This window comes from Nematolebias whitei, chromosome 7, assembly GCF_014905685.2.
Source record: "Nematolebias whitei isolate Nwh7 chromosome 7, NemWhi1, whole genome shotgun sequence".
Lineage (NCBI taxonomy): Eukaryota > Metazoa > Chordata > Actinopteri > Cyprinodontiformes > Rivulidae > Nematolebias > Nematolebias whitei.
The window spans coordinates 24,183,576-24,201,196 of record NC_056504.1 but is presented as its reverse complement, the minus strand read 5'-3'; the positions used below and the strand labels follow the sequence as shown (position 1 = coordinate 24,201,196).

The 17,621-nt window shown below is 46.6% G+C and overlaps 1 protein-coding gene across 1 annotated transcript; it reads right to left on the bottom strand.

Moving 5' to 3' along the window:
• Positions 1 to 3,763: 3,763 nt before the first annotated feature.
• Positions 3,764 to 17,373, bottom strand: LOC119412732 (synaptophysin-like protein 2). Its single transcript, XM_037679769.1, has 4 exons — positions 17,370 to 17,373; positions 17,067 to 17,293; positions 7,670 to 7,840; positions 3,764 to 4,399 (listed from the first exon to the last, which is right to left on the bottom strand). Exons 1-4 carry the CDS (start codon positions 17,371 to 17,373, stop codon positions 4,274 to 4,276), a joined length of 528 nt encoding a protein of 175 aa, XP_037535697.1. The 3' UTR covers positions 3,764 to 4,273.
• Positions 17,374 to 17,621: the final 248 nt, after the last annotated feature.

The following is a 17,621-nucleotide window of genomic DNA, read 5'->3' as shown; positions in this document are numbered from 1 at the left end:
ACTTGGGGTAGGACCTCCTCCCTGACCCGGAGAGGGCACTCTACCCTTTTCCGGCTCAAGACCATGGCCTCGGATTTGGAGGAACTGATCTTCATCCCGGCCGTGTCGCATTCGGCAGCGAACCGCTCCAGCGAAAGCTGTAGATCACGATCTGATGAAGCCAATAAGACCACATCATCTGCAAAAAGCAGAGAAGCAATCCTAAGGCCACCAAAACGGATCCCCTCAACACCTTGGCTGCGCCTAGAAATTCTGTCCATAAAAGTTATGAACAGAATCGGTGACAAAGGGCAACCTTGGCGGAGTCCAACTCTCACCGGGAACAAGCCCAACTTACTGCCGGCGATGCGGACCAGGCTCTGACACCGGTCATACAGGGACCTAACAGCCCGTATCAAAGGGCCCGGTACCCCATACTCCCAGAGTACCCCCCACAGGGCCCCCCGAGAGACGCGGTCGAACGCCTTCTCCAAGTCCACAAAGCACATGTAGACTGGTTGGGCAAACTCCCACGCACCCTCCAGGACCCTGCTGAGAGTGTAGAGCTGGTCCAGTGTTCCACGGCCAGGACGAAAACCGCACTGCTCTTCCTGAATCTGAGGTTCGACTATCCGATGGACCCTCCTCTCCAGAACCCCCGAATAGACCTTACCAGGGAGGCTTAAGAGCGTGATTCCCCTGTAGTTGGAACACACTCTACGGTCCCCCTTCTTGAACAGGGGGACCACCACCCCGGTCTGCCAATCCAGGGGAACTTCCCCCGATGTCCACGCAATATTGCAGAGTCGCGTAAGCCAACACAACCCTACAACATCCAGAGCCTTAAGGAACTCTGGACGAATCTCATCCACCCCCGGGGCCCTGCCACCGAGGAGCTTTTTAACCACCTCGGTGACCTCAGCACCAGAGATTGGAGGGCCCGACCCAGAGTCCCCAGGCTCCGCTTCCTCAGTGGAAGACGTGCCGGTGGGATTGAGGAGGTCTTCAAAGTATTCCGCCCACCGACCCACAACATCCCGAATTGAGGTCAGCAGCACACCACTCCCACTATAAACAGTGTTGGTGGCGTACCGCTTTCCCCCCCTGAGACGCCGGATGGTGGACCAGAATCGTCTCGAAGCCGTGCGGAAGTAGTTCTCCATGGCCTCTCGGAACTCCTCCCATGCCCGAGTTTTTGCCTCAGCAACCACCCGAGCCGCATGTCGCTTGGACTGCCGGTACCCATCAGCTGCTTCCAGGGTCACACAGGCCAAAAAGGCCCGATAGGACTCCTTCTTCAGCCTGACAGCATCCCTCACCGACGGTGTCCACCATCGGGTTCGAGGGTTGCCGCCACGACAGGCACCGACAACCTTGCGGCCGCAGCTCTGGTAAGCCGCCTCGACAATAGAGGCACGAAACATGGTCCACTCAGACTCAGTGTCCCCCACCTCCCTCGGAATATGTTCAAAGTTCTCCCAGAGGTGGGAGTTGAAACTCCGTCTCACAGGAGACTCTGCCAGACGTTCCCAGCAAACCCTCACAATACGTTTGGGTCTGCCAGGTCTGACCGGCATCCTCCCCCACCATCGGAGCCAACTCACCACCAGGTAGTGATCAGTTGACAGCTCCGCCCCTCTTCACACGAGTGTCCAAGACATGTGGCAGCAGATCAGATGAGACAATGACAAAGTCGATCATCGAACTGCGGCCTAGGGTGTCCTGGTGCCAAGAGCACATATGGACACCCTTATGCTTGAACAGGGTGTTCGCTATTGACAATCCATGACGAGCACAGAAGTCCAACAACAGAACACCACTCTGGTTCAGATCAGGGGGGCCGTTCCTCCCAACCACACCCCTCCAGGTCTCACTGTCATTGCCCACATGAGCATTGAAGTCCCCCAGCAGAACAAGGGAGTCCCCAGAAGGTGCACTTTCCAGTACCCCCTCCAAGGACTTCAGAAAGGGTGGATAATCTGAACTGCCGTTTGGTGCATAAGCACAAACGACAGTCAGAACCCGTCCCCCCACAAGTAGGCGGAGGGAGGCCACCCTCTTATTCACCGGGGTGAACCCCAATACACAGGCACCAAGTTGGGGGGCAATAAGTACACCCACGCCTGCTCGGCGCCTCTCACCAGGGGCAACTCCAGAGTGGAAGAGTGTCCAGCCCCTTTCAAGGAAACTGGTTCCAGAGCCCGAGCCATGCGTAGAGGTGAGTCCGACTATTTCTAGACGGAACCTCTCAGCCTCACACACCAGCTCAGGCTCCTTCCCCACCAGTGAGGTGACATTCCACGTCCCAATAGCCAGCTTCTGTAGCCGAGGATCAGACCGCCAGCGTCCCCGCCCTCGGCCACCAACCATCCCACATTGCACCCGACCCCTTTGGCCCCTCCCACAGGTGGTGAGCCCATGGGAAGGGGGACCCACGTCTCCTCTTCGGGCTGTGCCCGGCCGAGCTCCATGGGTAAAAGCCCGGCCACCAGGCGCTCGCCCGCGTGCCCCACCTCCAGGCCTGGCTCCAGAGTGGGGCCCCGGTGACCCACGTCCGGGCAAGAGAACATTAAGTCCGTTTATTTCACTCATCATCAGGGTCTTTGGGCTGCACTTTGTCTGGTCCCTCACCTATGACAGGTCAAAAAGGAGTAATACATTTACTGCCCCGCTTTCACCACCCTAGTTATATTTAAATAACTATAAAACCAGGTGAAGACCATACATTTTATATGCTGAATTACTTTCTTTATCATATGACTGTAAATAAAGTTTGACTGTAAAAAAAAAGTTTTGTATTTTTATTGTACCTATAGTTTTAAATTGTTCATATTTTAATGTAGTTTTTATTAAATGAATTTGGAGGTTGTAAGTTTGATTACATGAATATGTAGGCATGAATACATGCATATTCTTACTGTATTTTGATTGATAAATTGTATGTATTTTAAGGCGTAGAAATGCCTAACCAGGGACTAGAGTTGCGAATTAGCTATAGCTATATACTCTTTGTGCAACACATCCATCACAGACTTGTTGTTTTGTTTGTGTGCATTATCCCTGTCAAATAAACTAACAACAACAACAACAAGTGGGCTTTTTTATTTCTTCCTAGAACCAACTTTACGCTCATAATCCCAAACAGAAAGAAAGCAATTTCACTGAACGGTCAAAATTAATTAAAAACATAAAAACAAAAACAACTTTTTATTATTGCAGCAAAAAATAAAGAGACTGGCAGAATGTGGCAGTTGTGTAGTTCTTGTGTTTTATAGTTATTAACACAGTTAAACTGTTTTCTTTTGCACTAACTAGACACACAAGACTATTACTCGTCAAAAATCAACACAACGCTCTAATGAAGCCTAGTTAAAACTTATGACAGGATTTCTAATTTCTGTTTTCACAACAATATATTACTGTACTGGTGTCACAACTAGGCACACTAATTTGTGTTTGAGTTACTTTACGCAGCTTTATCTTTGAAAACTGTTAATACAATAAGCAAAGTGTCTCAGAACTGTAGAAAATTAATACAAAAACTTAAATTTAATTAAATTTGTGTACAACTCATAGTAGCAGGAGGCACCAAGTCAAGATATCAGTTCATCAACCAAGTTTTTTGTCTCTTACAAGTTGAAACAATTTATACCAGTTAGGCTAAATGTACACAGTGGTACAACCAATTCAGGAAACGTCCAAAAGTAAAGACAAAAAGAAGCTGCACTCAAATTGTTTTCAATGGAAATACAGAAACAAATCACCACACTTCAAACATGCTCCAGACCGATTAATGTTAATAAAAATACAAAAGAACTGGGTATAAATAATGTCTCTGCATTAAGCAAAAGATGGTTCACGCAAAAATACAAGTCTTAGTGTTTACTGAGGCATCCAAGCGCAACGTTTTCATTAAACAGAAAAAGACTTGGTAATGTGAAGTTTTGCTGCCGGTTTGTTATTTGATCACCAGGTGCCTTAAAGGGTCGTCATTAAAAAGGTCTACTGAAAAACATAAATGAATCTTTACATCACAGCAATAAAGATCCAAAGTTCAAGTTATATAAAGTGTGAAAGCATTTAAGTTTATATTTGCACTTATTGTTTTAGGCAGCATATGCTGCCTAAATATTAGGGATTATTTTAAGCTATGGGTTCAGAGCAAACGGGGGTATTAATGACAAACTTATTCTTTTTGTTTCCACTTTACCAGGTTAACATGAGGACGATTGTACAGAACGTGTTTCTGTATGGGAAAAACGGAAACTTCTAAGGCCCTAAAGCCATAATCTGGTTAAGGCCCAGGAGCTCCTCCTTCCTGTGAGGTGGCTGCTTGGATGGGCTCTTTGTGGAACGGTGTCTCCTTGTAGATGAACCAACAGTTCCCTGCCCACAGGATCAAGTTCAAGAAACCAAAAATCTACAGAAAGATACAGAAACAAGTTAGCAAGTGACAGCAAATAGACCAAATTTTAACACATTAAAATACCCCCCCCAGCTCCTTGAGACCGTTAGTGCATGTTGACAACCAAGGTTGGACGATATGGCCAAAACTTTTATCACAATATATTTCTTAATTTCGGTCGATAACGATATAATTCCGATATCATATAAACAATATAAAAGCCTCAGAAAAAATGTATAAACTACAAATAAATTAATGTTCACCTTTTATTTGTATTTAGCCTTCAAAGAAATTTGAAATCACCGTCCAATAAACATAAAACTCTCAACTTCGTCAATATTAATAGTTTTAACTTTAAACAACAACATAACCTAACCCATGCAGCAAACCGTCTGCGTTTGCTGCATGTTTCTCTTTTGATACAGCTGGGGGTATTGTTTCAGGGACACGTTGGTTCAAACTTTTATTGAGTTTCATCTTCTGACTCTCAGCATATTCTATCAAGTGGAAACTCTTTAGATGGTGAAACAAGTTTTCCCACTGCTAGTTGGAAAGACTCTCGGGCACATTTTGTAGCACATGAAACCTAAACCTGCAGTTTATCACATCTTAGATAGCCAAACCACTTCCAAACCGCCAAATTACTCTTTTCTCTCTTATCAATTATGCCATCTGCTTTCTCTTTGCTTGTGAAAGCTTATTCAGTCACATTCTGACGGTCATGGGCACTCATTTTGAAGCGAAAACTTACCATGTGTTCTAGATTAGCTTAGCCTGCTACTGCTAACTCCTTCTGCGTAATATCTATGTCACCACGCACTTATGTAGTTGTGTCGCGGCTTTTTCTGTTTGGGTTGACACTGAAGTGGCCGCTTCAACCCGAACAGAAAAAAAAAATGAGTCAGTGAAATGCTGTAGTCATATCAAAATATCAAAAATGTGCTTAAAACTAATATCACCGTTATTGAACAAAAGCATATCATGACTAGGGGTGCAAATCTCTCAGTGTCTGGCGATTCGATTCCAATTTTTGGAGTCACAATTCGATTCAAAATCGATTTTTTGATTCAGAAATTATTTTCGATTCAGAAACGATTTTTCTATTGAAATGGCCATAAATTTTGTTTCAATTATGTAACTGACAAGATGAAAAGATTAAACAAATAGAACATTTGTTTAAAACAACAATTTTAGGTTCCTTATTGTATCTAATGTTTTTGCATCATTTTATATTTATACCAAAAATAGGAACAAATGTAGGAGTGCATAAAATTCTGTAACTTAAATTAGCAGCAATAGTAATAATGCTGCCTAGCTTTTTCTAAAATAAAAATCTAGGGATCGATTGATCGATCATCCATCAATCAATCCATCAATCAATCCATCCTTCCATCAATCCATCCTTCCATGAATCCATCCATCCTTCCTTCCATCCATGAATCAATCCATCAATCCATCCATCCATCCATCCATCCATCATCTTTACCCACTTCTTCCTTTATGGGTCACGGGGTCACTGGTGCCCATATCCAGCCATCACTGTGAGTGAGGCGGGGGACACTCTGGACAGGTTGCAAGTCCATCACAGACAAATAATTCAAATATATAAATAGAAAAGTAAACAAAGACTTCAGCCTACCATAGTGCATTAACCTTTAACTCAAAATAAAATACAGACTTCAGTTTTTTTTTTTTTACTATATTGCACTACCATTTGCTTTATTTTCAAAACTTAACCTAATATGAAATATACAGACTTCACAGTCTTAACCATATTGATTGATAGTTGGTAAATCTTTAAACAAAATTTCAAAGCCTGTGCAACTAGCTAACTAGCTTGCTATACAGTGGCCTACATGGCCAGATTCTAAGGGCAGCCGAGTGGACACGTAATGTGATATGCAGTATGCTCGGGAGTAGGAGCAGAAAAATATAAAACTTAAAACATATTTTTAAAATCGATTTATGGGCCTTTAGAATGAATACATAATCGCCAGGACTAAGAATCTAGATTATTTAATGAATCAATTCTTTTCTGCACCCCTATTGATATTGAATTATTGTCCAGCCCTAGGTCACGGTAATTATGAGATCTTTTTCAAAATGTTTCATTAGGCTCTTTCAGCTGTTTTAAATTCAACATCCCTTAAAAGCCCAAAAATCAGATGTCCACTACTGATTTTCATCTTTGTCCTGTGAGCAAAGATTTCATCACATTAATTAAATGTTTCATGATTGTTGATTTCAGAAGGTGCAAACACATCTACCCACTTCTGCACAAAGGGGGATCTATGGTGGAAGTGGTCTACTAGGGTGTGCACCTGAATGACAACCTCATCTGGGGCAACAACACTACCAGTCTGATCAAGAAAGCTCATCAGAGACTACTTCCTCAGGCAGCTGAGGCGAGCTGGACTGGGAAGCTCAGTCCTCACCTCCTTCTACAGGTGTGCAGTGGTCCAGTATCAATGTGTGGCATAGGAGCTGATCTGCTGGAAAGAGAAAAGCTCTGCAGAGAGTGGTAAAGGCTGCACAGAAGACTGTTGGGAGTCAGCCTCCCCACCATCACAGACATCTACACCTCCAGATGCAGGAAGAGGGCCACCTGCATCATGAAAGACCCCACTCACCCAGCACACACATTTTTTTCCCCCCGCTCCTCTCAGACAGGAGGTTGTGGAACATTAAGTGAAGAACCACTAGACTGAGGAACAACTTCTACCCTGAAGCCATTAGACTCATAAATCCCTAACCATGAAAATCACTGTAATGCCACTTTAATTGGAGATCTGACACTTTATCTGTGCTAATTATCCATGCTGATGATTTCCTTAAGCTGCTATATTCATACCCAACTGCTCACAACAAACTCATGTTCAGGCTGCTTAATATACCATATTTATATTAGACAGTAGTCCCTCGATACTTAACAGTTGGACTTATGCAGACTCACTCTTTTGCGAGTTTTCAACATAAGATTGTACACAACACACAATTGGTGATGGGGAAAGACAGACCCCACCCCCCCCCCTTTTGCTTTCTGAGGCTGTCATAGCAGAGCAGAGACACACAACAGGCGGGCGTGCAACCTGTTGTGTAACTAACTTTTTTTGGAATAAGGATTGCAAATTGATCTTTTGTTGAAAGCTATAAATATTTTGAAGATGACTTAAATCCTAATTCAATCACAATAATAAAAATTAAATATATATCAAATATCAAATGAAATCTTAATGAGCCAGCAGACTGCTTTACGGAAGCAGGGTGCACATCAACAAAACTTACCACAGAGGCATTTAGGCGTCCCATAGGAGGAAACTCTCCTGGTTTACAGTACTGGCACGACTCCACTAAATGTTTGGGGTTAGTGGCCCATTTTACATCGGTCAGACCTTTGCCCCAGGCTGAGGAGGATACAAGCCACAGGAAAGCGAAGGCAGCAGTCACCACCAGGTCCTGAAAGAAGGTACAGTTGGAACTCAGCATGTTTACGTACATACGAAAGTTATATCGATGTCATACTAACGCCAAACACATTCTAGTTCATGTTTCATGTGCTGTAAAAATCAATAGATGGCATTTTACGTAGAACCCAACCGATGTATCTGTAGTGCCGATATTTTAGGTTTTCACCGATGTAAACACTTCTGTTTTTCACCCCTAAAATGTTGGAACCAGACATAATTGCACAATGTATCCAGCAGAGGCCGTATGAGGACTACTTTCATGTCTTGGCCGTTCACTTTAAGTTTCACTTTTAGCACAGCCGAAGCAGGGAGCAATACTGTGTAGAGTATTTTCCTGAATAGAGCATGGTAAGTTTATTTAACTGATATGTAAAATAACTCAACAATAAATTCTCTTCAATCCTCTTCAAAAAATTAAGAATGTTGGCCAACTGAAAAGTATGAACATGAAAAGTATTGGCATGTACAGCACTCAATGTTTAGTTGGGGCTCCTTTTGCCTGGATTACTGCAGCAATGCCGCATGGCATGAAGTCCATCAGTCTGTAGCACTGTTCAGGTGTTATGAGAGCCCAGGTTGCTCTGATAGTGGCCCTCAGCTCTTCTGAATTGTTGGGTCTGGCGTGTCGCATGTTCCTCTTCACAATACCCCATAGATTTTCTATGGGTTTAATGTCAGGCGAGTTTACTGGCCAATTAAGAACAGGGATACCATGGTCCTTAAACCAGGCACTGGTAACTTTGGCACTGTGTGCAGGTGCCAAGTCCTGATGGAAAATGAAATCTGCATCTCCATAAAGTTGGTCACCAGCAATAAGCATGAAGTGCTTTAAAACTTCCTGGTAGATGGCTGCATTGACCTTGGACCTCAGAAAACACAGTGGACCAACATCAGCAGATGACATGGCACCCCGAACCATCACTGAATGTGGAAACTTGACACTGGACCTCAAGCAACGTGGATTCTGTGCCTGTCCTCTCTTCCTCCAGACTATGGGACTTTGATTTCCAAAGGAAATTCAAAATTTACATTCATCAAAGAACATAACTTTGGTCCACTCCGCAGCAGTCCAGTCTGTAGGAGCCATTTATCTTGTTTTTCTGTGTTTATCTCCACTAGGGGGTGTATTTCATTTTGTGTACTGAATATGTCAGAAGAGGAAGGTGGTTACTTAAGGGCAGGTGTGATTCTGTTCAGGTGTTGCTAATGAGAAGGGGCAAACAGTTTTCTATTGTGCTTAGTTTAGCATCAATGAAGATTTATTTGTTTCTAAATGGAAATGGTAAAGTAAATGGACATTGTGAGGAAAATAAACAACTATGATTTCTAAGTCAAAATGAAGATCTGCATAGTGAATCTTGATTGAGCACACGTAAAACCAAAGCCTACCAGGAACAACCGCAACCAGTAGCTTAAAATATAGGATTTTAGCCGCTACACCAGTCCTTTTTGTCTTTAGCCAAGGTGAGATGCTTCTGACGCTGTCTCTTGTTCAAAAGTGGCTTGACACAAGAAATGCGGCAGCTGAAACCCATGTCTTGCATACGTCTATGCGTGGTGGTTCTTGAAGCACCAACTCCAGCTACAATCCACTCTTTATGAATCTCCTACAGATTTTGGAATGGGTTTTGTTTCACATTCTCCTCCAGCATGGGGTAACCCCTATTGCTTGTACACGTTTTTATACCACATCTTTTCCTTCCCTTCGCCTCTCTATTAATGTGCTTGGACACAGCTCTGTGAACAGCCAGACTCTTTAGCAATGACCTTTTGTGTCTTGCCCTCCTTGTGCAAGGTGTCAATGGTCATCTTTTGGACAACTGTCAAGTCAGCAGTCTTCCCCATGATTGTGTCGCCTACAGAACTAGACTGAGAGAACTTTTAAAGGTCTTTGGATGTGTTTTGAATTAATTAGCTGATTAGAGTGTGGCACCAGGTGTCTTCAATATTGAACCTTTTCACAATATTCTAATTTTCTGAGATATTGAATTTGGGGTTTTCATTAGTTGTCAGTTATAATCATCAAGATGAAAAGAAATAAAAATTTGAAATCATCTCCATGGGCAGTGGCCTAAGGTGGGAACATTGGCGCTCTGACCAGGGTTTACCAAAGCTGGCTCTTGGGACATGGAACGTGACCTCTCTGGTGGGAAAGGAGCCTGAGCTTGTGCGTGAGGTTGAGAGGTACTGACTAGATATAGTTGGGCTCACCTCCACGCACAGCATGGGCTATAGAACCGATGTCCTTGAGACGGGCTGGACCTTATTTCACTCTGGAGTTGCCCATGATGAGAGGTGCCGAGCTGGTAAGGAAATACTCTTAGCCCCTTGACTTGGTGCCCGTGTGTTGGGAGTTTTTCCTAGTAGATGAAAGAGTAGATTCCCTATGCTTTTGGGTGGGGGGGCAGGCTTTGCCTGTTGTTTGTGCATACGTGCCAAATGGCAGTTCAGAGTATCCGGCCTTCTTGGAGTACTTGGCAGGGCTGCTGGAAGGTGCACCAAGTGGAGACTCCTGTATTCTGCTGGGGAGCTTCAATGCCAACATGGGTAATGACAGTGTGACCTGGAGAGGCATGATTGGGAGAAATGGCCTCTCTGAACCCAAGCGAAGTTCTGTTGTTGGACTTCTCCCGGTCCGTATAAATTATGTTAAGAGCGGGTAATCGGCTCCCATTTTTCTTCAGCAAGCTAATAGCACTGTCAGAAGAACAAAGAAGGAAAGTTGTCTAGTTTGACCAACCTTTGTTAAGACTGCCTGTGGCCCCACCACGTCAACCTCCTGTCGTCCTGGTGAGTTTTCCTCCCCGAGGAGAAGCAGACGAGCAATCTTGTTTCAAGGTAAGCGCTGAGGAGAATTTCTCAGTGGCAGGTCGCTACACGCTGGACGATGCCATCTTGTAATTATCCTTTTATCGCCAACTCTTGGAGTGAATCGGATGGTTCCTCCGGGACAGGCGAAGTCAGCAGCAGCCCCCGCTGCTCATTCCCTCCTGGAGAGCGTAGTGTCGGAACGAGGGGGGCTGAGCAAATCCCCCACCCCCAACCCCGGACCTTGTTTCGCATCGGCGACCACACCACTCACAGCCGTCGGTGCCCTCCTTTGGAGCTGCCCGGCATAATCCAGGAGGCGGCTGACATGAAGGGACTTTTTCCATCCCTCTCCTTCCCCCGCCCAGATCGGATGATCTAGCGGGAAGGTTTCTGGGCTCCATTCTGGCTCGCCGTCCTGATCCCATCTGGCCTCGTTTCCCAGCAGTGACATCCTACTGGGACGAGGCCGCAGCCGGTTCCTGGTAGAATAAGGGCGCCGGTTCCCACATTCGCGCCCATCACCAGAGTGGAGGGGTTTCACCGAGCGGAAATTCCCTCGATGCCCCCCTGGAGCCGAGCCTGGCGGAGGTTTTCGGCGCAAAGATGTCCAGATTGGACCAGCGTCCTGCGCCTCTGGGTAAGCATAACCAGACGGTGACGTCGCTCTCCAACCAAGCTCACCAGTGTGCGTTCCAAGCAGCCACAGCGAACAACACGTTACGCGGCTGGCGTACAACGTTCAAGAGGCTGGAGGAGATGTAGCGCTCCCTCTGCAAGGCAGCTGACGTCATCCTCAACCTGTGTGCCTCTTTTGTTGTCTGCCAGTCTCGCATCGCAGCCGGAGGACGAGGTTTTCCAGAGATCCACCTGGCCCGTCACATCACCTTCTTCTTGGGAGGAGCTGCATAAAGTTTTTTTGTTGGAGGGCTCCCATCAACAACGGAAACGCTGTTCGGGACCATTTTCAAGATGTTCCACGGCTGCACAGCGTCTCCCCGCTCCGCCCGTCAGACATCCTCGGCATCTGGAGGATCAGCGTTTCCCTGAGATGACCAACAGGAGGCGCCCTAGGACAACAAACCGCAGAGCTCAGGGGGAGATGACTCAAAATGACGGTTTGCGGAGGATGTGTGTGAAGATGACACGAGTTTTTGGAATAAAACAACATTTAATGATGAAAGTGTCTATTTTTAGCCAGTCTGTCAGCTCGGATGACCTGACAGCGGCTCCTTCACACATCCTCCACACGAAATGAGCCGGTGGCCTTTACAAAAGGTTTTTCAAATCACCGTTGCTCCAAAACAAGACGAGATGCTCGCATGACACAACAGTCGTAAGTGAATGTGGTCCGCTGTAACTCATTTTCAGCCCGAGCTGCACACTCCTCATCGAAGCGGTGTCAAACGCTTGCTCCCGCGACGCGAGCAGCCTTCATTCAAACGGTGCTGTTCCCCAGCGTTCACCGGCTCGCATCAGTATAAATTTGAGACAGCAGGACGGGTCCGGTGAGAGACCTCGCTCTCAGCAAGCGCGGCACGCGCCTCACCGAAGCAAACGCGTGCTTATGCGGCGCTTGCAGCCTTCACTCAAACGGCACGGAGTTGATGAAGGCGCGCTCACCGCTTCTTAGCGCTCGCCCGCTCACGTTAGCATAAATGTGAGACCGCAGAGCGAGCCCAGTGAAGGACCTCGCTCTCGCAGGAGCAACACGCGTCTCACCGCAGTGGTGTCAAACGTGTGCTCCCGCGGCGCCAACAGTCTTCACACGCCTCTCCTCAACACACGCCGGTCCACATAGACATGAATGTGAACCCGCAGCCCGAGCGTGGCACAGAGGCGCGCTCAGAGCCCTTTCGAGGAAGCCTCGCCTTGGGTCACGTGGAACACAGTTCCGCAGCGCATGACGACGATCGGGGCGGTAGATTGGCTGACGTCCATAAAAACATGACGCACCACCGAAACACGTGCCCACTCCACAAACGTTACGCGGAGTGGCTGCAAGCTTGCTTGCCAGACAGATGGATGGCCAAGCTGATAGCAGGAGTTACATGTTGCAACTTGCAGCCCGACCCCCTCCGTTCGAAGGAGTTTTTAGAGACGGTCCTGTCATCACCAGACCAAGGCAGACGTCCAGGGGTTCCCGGCGGAGAGGAAAACACAGGTTTTTTACTCACGTTACTTCCTGGTTCCAAACGGACCGGAGGAACGAGACCGATTTGGACCTGTCAGTTTTTCAACAAGGCGATTGTGGGCAGACCGCTTCACATGTCGGCACAGGCTCAGGTGTTGATGTCACACCTGCTAATTTTGGGCTTCACCACAAATTGGGAAAAGATTGATTCTCCCGGCCCAGATGATTGTTATCTGGGAGTGTGGCTAAACTCGACCACCATGAGGGCTCTTTTATTCGTTTATCACAGACGAGAATCGACTCTCTAAGAGTCCAGCTCCGCCACGTAAGACAGAGCAGAGAAGTAACAGCTATTTTCCATCATGAAGCTGTTAGGAACAATGTCGTCAGCTCACACAGTGGCCCCGCTGGGTTTACTACACGAGACGCCTCCAGAGATGGTTTGCTCGTCTGCGCATGGATCTGGTGAGGCAAAAGAGACGGACGATCACTGTTCCTCTCTCCGTGAGAAGAGATCTGACACTGGGAACCCCCCTGGTTCTGTCGGAGGGAGTCCCCGTCAGCAGGCCTACGTCACACGTGTCAGTCTTCACAGACGCATCCCTGTCAGTTTAGGGGGTGACATGCCTATATCGAGCTGTAGGGGCGCTGTGGCCCCATCACACAACAGCTCATATAAATGTTCTGGAGTGTTGCACAGTTCTGAACGTGATTCAACACTTTGCTCCTGTGCTGCAGAATCAACACGTTTTGATTCACACAGATAACAAGGTTACTGCTGCTTACATAAACTGGCAGGGGGGGGTGCGCTCAGCCCAAATGTTACACATTGCGAGAAAACTACTGTGTTGGGCACACGAAAATCTGCTCTCCATCAGAGCAGTTTACATCCCCGGTGTTCTGAACAAGGGGCGGATGTGATGTCTAGGGGCGGTCCGCGTCATGGGGAGTGGACCCTCCACTTTGGTCTGATGGCCTAGACGTGGCAGAAATTTGGCAAGCGGCCGTGGACCTGTTTTGCGACATGAAAAAACGTTCAGTGTCAACTATGGTTTACACTGAGCCCGCGAGACGAACCGTCGCTGGGGGTGGACGTGTTTGCTCACAGCCCATGGCCCAAAACACTTCTTTATGTGTTCCCCCCACCTCCTCTGATATTACGGTTTCTGAACCGAGTTCAGGAGGAGGGATTGACAGTTCTCCTGGTGGCTCCCGAGCACGTGAATGCACCGTGGTTCCCGGTTCTATGACACCTGTTATTGGGGAGCCCGTGGAAACTGCAGTGGAGGGAGGACGCTCTCCTCCAGATGGGAGGAGCGATCAGGAGTTACCCAGAAATAGGCCAGCACCTGTGGATCTGGCCGCTGAGCAGATCCGCTTAGGGTCTCTCATAAGATGTATTGCGCACAATCCAGGATTCACGTGTGGCATCCACCACAGAGCTGTACACATCAAAGTGGACAGCTTTTTAGCGCTGGTGTACGGAGAAAGGTGTAGAGGCCACTTCATGTCCACTAGGTGGCATGCTGTCCTTTCTGCAGCAGCTGATGGACAGAAATCTGGTGTTCAGCACAATTAAAACGTACACTGCAGCCATCTCTTCTTGTCACGAAGGTTTTGGGGGCAGAACAGCTTTTTATCATCCGCAGATGAAGTGTTTTTTAAAAAGGTGTACAGAGACGCAGGCCTGTTTTCACGCCCACTTGCTCCAAAGTGGGATTTAACGCTGGTCCTGCGGGCCCTGATCAAGCTCCACTTGAGCCACTGAATCAGGTTCCAATTAAATTTTTGTCTCTTATAACAGCCCTGCTGCTGGCTTTAACATCCGCTAAGAGGGTGAGTGATTTATCTGCCCTCTCTGTCGCTCCGACATGTCTTAGAATTCAGGCTGATGGCAGCTCAGCTGATCTAAGACCAAATCCAGCTTTATACCTAAAACATCATGAGCTCTTTTAAATCAAAAGTGATATCATTCCCCCCACCCCCCCACAAATCAGAAGAAGAAACATCTTTCCATCTGCTCTGTCCTGTGCGGGCGTTGACGTGTTACATAGCGCGCACAGCTGCAATGCATCAAACTCAACATTTGTTTGTGCATTATAGAGATGCATCTGCAGGTCGCCTGTTATCCACCCAGTGCCTGTCACACTGGCTGTGTGGGGCCATTTCTGAAGCCTACAGAGTATCAGATTTAGAGCTTCCTGATAACCTCAGGGCGCACTCGACCAGAGGTTTCGCATCTTCGACTGCTCTGCATAATGGTATGACAATGCAGGATATTTGCACTGCGGCCGAGTGGACAACGCCCTGCTTATTTATTTGCTTCTATCTACGTGATGTGACGGCTCGTTCCATGACACATTCTGTCCTTAGTGTTTTAACAGAATGAATATTGTTGTTTCAGGGAACCCCGTTTTTAGTGTGAGATGTTGTTATCAGCCACATGTTGTGACTGTTATTTTGGTTCTATTGTCATTAATCAGTTCATGACTATTGTTACCAATCAGTTCATTTCATTAATAATCAGCTCACTTGTTATTATTAATCTGTTCATATTGTTCAGACCCTTTTCAGCATCTTCCTTTCCCCGCTGAAAGTTTCCGGGGTGTTCATGCATTCAGAACGCATAACTACACAGCATGTGTCTGTGCATGGTACGCATAATTACGTACATGGAGAGCTGAGTGACGAGACGTTTTTTGGGCAAGCTGTCACTTCGAATGGTGTTCGAATGGACCCAGTGAGGCGAGGACCACATCTGCTTTGCCCTTAACCCACTAAGCGACAGCTCTTAAAGGGCGAAGCCTATACGAAATAGGACGTTGGTTACGTACTGTAACCCAGATTTTATGAGTATAGGCGTAGCCCTTTAAGCGTCGGGCCTCACTGGCTCTTAAATGGCTGAAGAAAAAGCTATTTGGGAGCCGATTACCCGCTCTTAACGTGATTTATATGGACCGGGTGGGCCCACACAGCAGGTGGGCGTGGACTAAATTTTTCAGTGCAATGCTTCGCATGACGGGATAAACCCATTAAGCGACAGCTCTTCAAAGGGCTACGCCTATACTCATAGAATCTGGGGTTACAGTACATAACCAACATTTGTCCATCACGAACACCATGTTCGAACATAAGTGTGTTCATAAGTGCCCTTGTCACCAGGACGTCTTAGGTCGTAGATCGATGATTGACTTTGTAGTCGTGTCATTTGATTTGCAGCCATTTGTTTAGGACACTCGGGTGAAGAGAGTTGCTGACCTGTCAACTGATCACCGCCTGGTAGTGAGTTGGATCAGAAGGTAGGGAGGATGCCGGACAAACCCGGTAGACCCAAACGTGTAGTGAGTGTTTGTTGGGAATGCCTGGCAGAAGAACCCATCAGAAAAATCTTCAATTCACACCTCTGGGAGAGTTTTAACCACATGCCAGCTGAGGTGGGGAATATTGAGTCCAATTGGGCCATATTCCGTGACTCAATTGTTGAAGTGGCTGCCTTGAGCTGTGGCCGCAAGGTTGTCGGTGCTTCTTGCGGTGACCATACTCGAACTTGGTGGTGGACACCCTGGGTTAGGGAGGCTGTCAAGCTGAAGGAGGATCTGTCCTTGTTGGCTGTTGGGACTCTGGATGCAGCTGAAGAGTACCGGAGGGCCAAGCGGTCCGCAGCCTTGGCTGTTGCTGAGGCAAAACCTCAGATGTGGGAGGAGTTCAGTAGGACCATGGATAACAACTCTCAGTCAGCTCCGAGGAGATTCTGGCAAACCATCAGGCGGCTGAGGATGGGAAACAGCGCTTTACTAACATTGTAGTCAGTGAAAGTGGAGTGCTGTTTACCGCAACCAGTGATGCCATTAGGAGGTGGAAGGAATATTTCTCGAACCTTCTCAATCTGGTCCCCCCAGAAGAGCTAGAAGAGGTGGATGTGGAAAGAGATGTCTAGGACTCCTTGCTCAAGCAGCTGCCCCCGCGACTCAACTTTAGAACAAGCGGAAGATAATGGATGGATGGATGGAAATATATCAGTCTGTGTGTAATGAATGGATATAATATACAAGTTTCACTTTTTGAATGTCAAAGATGTACATCACAGTTAATTAATGCACAAGAAAGGGTGTAACAGGTGCTAAGAAAAGCAACCTATGCAATATTTGTCACACAGCCACGTCAGCGTGACACAAGGTTGGCCTTTCTCTCATTGACTATAAAGCCAGCTTCAGTATAGAAGAGACTGTAAATGTAGAGAAAGTTCATGGCTGAGCAAAGAATGTATACTTACTGTGATGGGTCCGCGGCTGGTCTGACGGTAGACAGTCTGGAACCCCAAGTAGAGAATCAGGGTGGTGGTGCAATAAAGAAACCCAAATACACCGACACAGACAAAGAACTCAGCTGAGGAGGAGAAGTCCCCCTGCAGGTGGGTGGTGTTGCTTTCACTGCTGTTACAAATGGGGAGGCGATATGGATGTGCTGACAACCTGACGATGAACAAATGAGAAAAGAAACCTTTAAAATGTTGTTCTGATAAAATTTCATGTAATACTGTGCAATATCAGAAGGTAACACTCCTCACCTCACTCACTCATCTATCCAAGGAATGCAGTAGGAGAAACACAGTTAATGTAGACTTTTAAGTGATATTTACAGTAAAAAAAAATAAAAGTTTAAAATGTGTTGGTCAAAAAAAGGGCCAACTTTAAAACAATAAATTAATTAAATGGCATATTTTAATAGCTATACGACTTCAAAATGGGTACCCACTTATTTTGTGTGAGGGTACTTTTTAGGGGTTTAACGGTACATGTGGGTGTATTGAACCATTTCGGTACGGCAT